The sequence below is a fragment of the Eumetopias jubatus genome, unplaced genomic scaffold (genome assembly GCF_037043125.1).
Source record: "Eumetopias jubatus isolate StellerSeaLion01/CBP00866 unplaced genomic scaffold, mEumJub1_p1.0 scaffold_3, whole genome shotgun sequence".
Taxonomy (NCBI): Eukaryota; Metazoa; Chordata; class Mammalia; order Carnivora; family Otariidae; genus Eumetopias; species Eumetopias jubatus.
Genome location: NW_028274809.1, coordinates 109914219 through 109919732, shown reverse-complemented (window position 1 = coordinate 109919732; position 5514 = coordinate 109914219). Strand labels below are relative to the sequence as shown.

The 5514-nt window shown below is 62.4% G+C and overlaps 1 protein-coding gene across 1 annotated transcript in view; it reads right to left on the bottom strand.

The window, feature by feature from the left end:
• Nucleotides 1–1790: 1790 nt before the first annotated feature.
• MYO7B (myosin VIIB) overlaps nucleotides 1791–5514 on the bottom strand; it is an 82605-nt gene continuing 78881 nt past the window's right edge. Inside the window, exons 40-47 of the mRNA XM_088021968.1 lie at nucleotides 5192–5305; nucleotides 4801–4888; nucleotides 4136–4242; nucleotides 3497–3682; nucleotides 3073–3189; nucleotides 2790–2873; nucleotides 2468–2587; nucleotides 1791–2043 (exon numbers count right to left, since the gene is read on the bottom strand). Coding sequence (XP_087878094.1) covers nucleotides 1942–2043; nucleotides 2468–2587; nucleotides 2790–2873; nucleotides 3073–3189; nucleotides 3497–3682; nucleotides 4136–4242; nucleotides 4801–4888; nucleotides 5192–5305 — 918 coding nt within the window. The 3' untranslated portion in view covers nucleotides 1791–1941. The remainder of the gene's footprint in view (nucleotides 2044–2467; nucleotides 2588–2789; nucleotides 2874–3072; nucleotides 3190–3496; nucleotides 3683–4135; nucleotides 4243–4800; nucleotides 4889–5191; nucleotides 5306–5514) is intronic.

Here is a 5514-nt window from a genome sequence, read left to right as displayed (position 1 = left end):
GCGGCTCCTGCCCGCCCTCCGCCTCCACCCCATCCCTTCCTGCTGGTGCCCCCTGCCCTTCGCTGCCTCCACTCCTCATCTCCGCTCCCTGTCTGTGGCCTCCCCCGCCTTCCTTCCTTCTGCCCCTCCTCCTCTCCTGTACCTCTTCCCCCCTCCCCTTCTTTCCCTCCCCCACCTCGTTCCCCTGCTCTCTTTGCTCACCACCCCCTGTTTTGCCCCTACTCCCTCCTCCCCAGGCCTCTCTTCTCTCCCTTGCTGTGGGCTCCTCTCTTTCCTTCTGTGCAGTCATGGGGCAGATGCAGGGCCCTTGAGCCTGTGACAGGCCTGTGCCCACAAGCCTTAGCTCCAGGTTCTCCGTGAGTGAATTAGGGCCTGGGGTCACCTGGCCCTGGTCATGGGCCACTGCTCCCAGCCCCGCTCATCCAGACCTGTCCCATTCCTTCAGGGGCACCCATTAGCTCACATCCTTCTGTGGGAGCTTGGCCAGCCTCCACCCCATAGTGGTCCCACTGTGCACACATGGCCCTGGGGAGGCCACAGCCAGGCAGCTGCTCCAGCCCCGTGACCCTGGCCATGAGGAGGGGGGCCTCTGGGGAACCACCCTTTGACCCTTGGTGACACACTCACCCAACCAAGTAGGATCCTTGTGCTTAAACCGCAACTGCACCCCACAAATCATTCTCGGAGGGACAAGGACCCCCCCACTCCCACCATCACTCAGGAGTCCTCCTTCCTGAAATCTGGCCTTGGCCACTCCACCCTGGGCCAGGGGCCACTGTGGCTCCCTGAAGCTCCTCTGTGGTCCCCGCAGCACCTCGGGCTCCCTGCTGCCTACACCCCCCCCCCCCCAGCCCCACCAAGGGCACATGCTGATTCTCTGGGTGCAGCTGACCGGGGGCCAGAAGGTAGTGAGGTTGGGTGGGTGACTCATTCTGACCCTCCAGGGCCAGCACAGGAACTGGTGCTTGCATGATGAATGAAGGCTTACTTACACGACCACATGGCTGGTGTGGGTTTTGGCATGGGAGTGAGCAGGTGAGGCAGCAGCCCCCATGGACATACTGCTTTGGGGTCGTTGAATGCTTAGAGAGATAGACACCGAACAGGACAGGTGAGAGAAATGTCCAGTTAGGAACCAGCTCTTGTTGGCAGGGCCAGGCTGCCATCGCGCCTTGGAGACCAGTCCAGCCAGAAACCTTCAGTCCACGAAGGCTGGCCAGGTGGGTAGGATGGAGCCCGCCAGCTTGGTGGGGATGAACCCAGGCCACTAAGGCCGTGCATCCAGCTCTGCTCGCACCTGGGCACAGGCTGGCCTTCGCGTGAAGCCAGCAGCCAGAGAGCAGGCAGGCCTGGCCTGCACCTGCACCGGGCCCTCCTGGGAGCAGTTATGTGTCCCAGTGCCCTGTGGGGGAAGGAGAAAGGTATGCAAAGAGGCCTCATAGGAAGAGGCGGGAGGGAGGGGAAAGCAGATGAAGGGAGGAGGGAGAGACCAATGAAGTCATTCACTGAGAATGGAGTTGTCATCCAGGCATCCCCAGAGAAGTCACAATGCTTTTTGCTTTTTCTGGAAGAGACCTTTTGCTGGCCAGTGCCTCCTAGGCCTCCTGCCCACCTGACCCGCCTTCTCTAACACATTGCACACTGCTTCAGGAATTTTTATTGAACATTCTTGGGGGAGTCCTTTCAGCCATCCACTCATCAACCTGGAGGCCTGGCACTCCCGGCCCCGCCCTGGGCTCCCCAATTTGGCCTCCATGGTCAGCCCCTCAGGAGAGGAGGCCTACCTGGTGGGCTGAGGGATGTGGGTGTGTTCTGGAGAGAGGGCAGCATGAAAGGCTGCCTGCAGAGGGCAGGCTCTGGGCCAAGAAGAGGGCCTTAGGGAAGTGCCACCAGGACCCCCAATTGGGAAGGGTAAGTGAGTGGGCAGGCCAGCTCCCGGTGCTAAGGATCAGCCTGGGCTGGGGCCTGGGAGCCCCGCTGCTTGTTCATGGTGTTCAGGAGCTGCTGCACGTACGAGGTCAGCAGGTCATCCATCTTGTAGCCCTGGACAGGGGAAGGGTGGGGTTGGAGGCTGTGAGGGGCAGCCGCGGTGCCCTGCTTCTGCCTCAAGGACACACTGGACAGGAGGTGAAGAGGTGAGCAGGGCTCCTGCTACTGAGAACAGAGTCCTCCTCCCTCCTCAGAGTGGCCCAAGGCCACAGGAGGCCCACACCAGGCCTTGCCACCATAGTCCCTGGATGACACTCCCAGCCTTTCTCTTGCTGCTCCCCCTTCCCAGACTCTGCTGGCCCAGCCTGGCCTAGCCCACCCTGGGCACAGGAAGCCTGGCCCTCATCGTAAGCCACTTCCCTGGTGGCAGTCTGGGGTCAGGGTTAGGGAAACGTAGTCCCTGGTGCCTCTGTGTGCTGTGTGTCTGGTGGGGGAAGGGACCTGGGATGCCCAGGAGGCCCCCAGGTCTGGGGCTCACCAGAGAGGTCTCACACAGCAAGCGGCTGCCCCGGGCCAGGCTCCCCAGCGCCATGTGGAAGTAGGTGCTGCCACTGCTCCAGCTGGAGATCTTGGTGAAGGGGTAGGTGGCGAGCAGTTCCTGGGGGGCAGAGTGGGCAGGGCGGGTAGGACCCAGCTGAAGCCCAGGGGGCCTAGGGGCCCCGAGTCTGAGCTGCTGCTCTGGGGTCCTCCAGAGCCCACGGGGCCGTGTGAGTGGGGGACAGAAGGGCAGGGGTGTACCACCTGTGCGGGGGTATGGGACCCTGGCAGCTTCCCCAGCCCTGCCCGGGCCCTGCTGCTACCTTTGTCTTGGGGTGGATAAGCAGAACCCCGTGCCGGTTGATGGCGATGAGGATGATGTCCGGGTAGGAGGGCTCTGAGGTTTGCTGGGGAGGGGGGCACCGTGGTCATAGCCCAGCCAAGGAGGCCAGGGGGCCACCTCCCTGAGGCACACACATGCACACACATGCACACGTGCTCCTTCCAAACCAGGTGGCCAGGCCCGCCCCTAGACGTGAGTTGAAAGAGGAGCTAGTCCCTTCCCCCAACCCAGACACACTAGCCACAGAGCCGGGTGAAGCCTACCTTCACCTCGAAGAAGGCAGACCCAAACGTGGGCCACCGGCAGATCCATTTGAGGAAGGCCACTTTGGCCTCCTGTACTGTCTTGTCCTTGTGCTTGTCATAGGCCAGAAGGATGTTCTGGGGGACGTAAGGGCCAGTGAGGGCCTGAGTGGGGGCCAGGGCCTGAGCAGGCCCTCCACACAGGGTCCCTGAGGCCCCAGCCCAAAGTAGCACCTGTGTGCCTGTGGCCAGTCTGGAGGCCACTTAGAGCCACGTGTGTCCTCTGCACACAGAGAACCCATCTCTGAGGTGCTGTGGACAGCATGGGGAAGGGCTGACACTCACAGACCCAGCATACCCTCCATGCCCAGAATGTGCTCATCTTGCCCAGGTGGGGCCCAGCCCCCAGGTACCCCAGGGCCCCCTCCCCAGCTGCATCAAAGACCTTTTTCCATTCCTCCGAGGACATTAGACGTGTGAGGTTCTCAGGCACAAGTTCCCGCAGGATCTTGGGGATACTAGCTAGCTGGGACCGGTCATTGTCAAACTGGGCCTTGTAGATGAGGCCTGCCAGGTGGACAGCATCCTCCCGTGCACACTTGTGGAACCCACGAAGGTACTTGGGCAGCTCCTGAGTGATGGACACGTTGGCTTTAGGCAGCTGCCCCTGACCCTTCGTGCTCAGGTGGCAGGGGACAGAGGGGAGGGTTTCTGGCAGGGGCAATGACCATCAAGTCAGGGCTGGGCTCCCGGACGTCTCACCGTGGAGGTGGTGGCCTGCCCTACCCCTGAGTAGTCGGGACCCTCCGTTCCCCCCACCCCTTCCCAGCAACCACACTGCAGGCGCTGGTATAGTCACTGTCCCCAAAGGCTGTCCCTCTGCTCCTGGCTGCGGAACCCTCAGGGGTTCAGCCTGCACACCACATGGGGCCTCAAGGGCCTCCAGAAGCCCCTGGAGGTTGGGGGGCGTGCCCCGGAGCAAGGCGGCTGGGAGCTGCTGCTTCCTGTACTACCTCTCAGGGTGCGTATGTGACGGAGTGAAGGTGGGCCCAGATACCCACCAGGAGGGGGCCCACCCAGGTACCTGGTGGTAATGAAGTATGGTGTCTGCGTTTATGTCCTTCCCCGGGGTCACATTGAGCCACAGTTTCCGCATGAAGTACACCCGGTAGGGGAGCGTCACGGGGGCCCCTGGGCAGGGGGCAGGCAGTGAGCACCAAGGCTGTCCTCTGGCCCAGCAGGCACTTGGACCTGTGCTCCCCTCCCCCTCTTGTGGCCAGGGCATTCTGCCCACCCCCTCCCCCGGAGCACAGGGCCTGCAGCACCCGCGCCTTGATGTACCCCCAACCCCGCATCACTGCTGTATTTGCTCCTGCGGCCTCCCCTGCTGGAAAGCCTCATCCCCTCTTCCTCCCTGACCCCCGACTCTTCCTCATCCTTCAGGAGTAGTGTAGAGGCCACTCCCTCCAGGGTGTCAGGCCCCCACATAGCCTTCATCGCCGGCAGTCCAACCATCTGTTCTAGGCCTCGCCCCGTGCCCTGCCCTGCCTGCCTGGCCCCAGGTCTAGCCACAGCCATGACCCAGGGGATATAAGGGGGAATGAATGAATGAATGGGCAGGGGCCATGCAAGAGGTGCCAGGGGAACCTTCTGACCCTGGCCCAGGAAGGCAGACTGTCCCTCCCCCACCCCCGCCCCCTCCATCCCAGCCACATCCCTCCTTCCTTGCCCCCACGCTGCTCCCCTTACCTTCTTTCTGGGGTTTGTTTTTCTTCACCCAATCAGACACTTGCCGCAAGGAGTCAAAGAAGAAGTCTCCCTCCTTCTGGCTGATGACCTGGGGTGGGTGGGGAGGAAGGCAGAGGGACGTGTGCAGGTAGAAGGGCTGCCAGGGGAGAGCCCTCCTGGGGGTGCCAAGGGCCTGTGTCCGGCCAGGCCATCTATGGCCTGGGAGGCTGGGCGCCGCTCAGAGTTGGCTCTCACTTGCCCCCACATCATGCTGCTCCATAAGCTCACCTCCCTTCATCCTGACAGCCCGTGTGCAGTGAGGGGCCTGGCCCAGTACACGGGGGAGAATGCCACATACACCAGACACATGCCCGCCTTTCCCGCCACCCCTGGCCCACCCAGCCAACTGCACCTTGTCAGCGATCTTGATGAAGAGGCTGCAGCCTCCCCAGGAGGCCAGCTGCAGCCTGGTGATGACACTCTGGCATACGTCCCGCACCCGGCTGTAGGTGCCCACCTCCAGCATCTGGGCGGAGAGGCAGTGGGTAAATGTCTCAGGACGAGGCTCACAGCCTTACAACCTGGTGCTTGTTTCTCCTTAAGACTGGCAGGAGGGGTGCCTGGGTGGCTCAGTCGGTTGAGTGTCCAGCTTGTGATTTTAGCTCAGGCCATGATCTCAGGGTCCTGAGACAGAGCTCCGCCTGACTCCATGCTCAGCAGGGAGTCTGCTTGGGA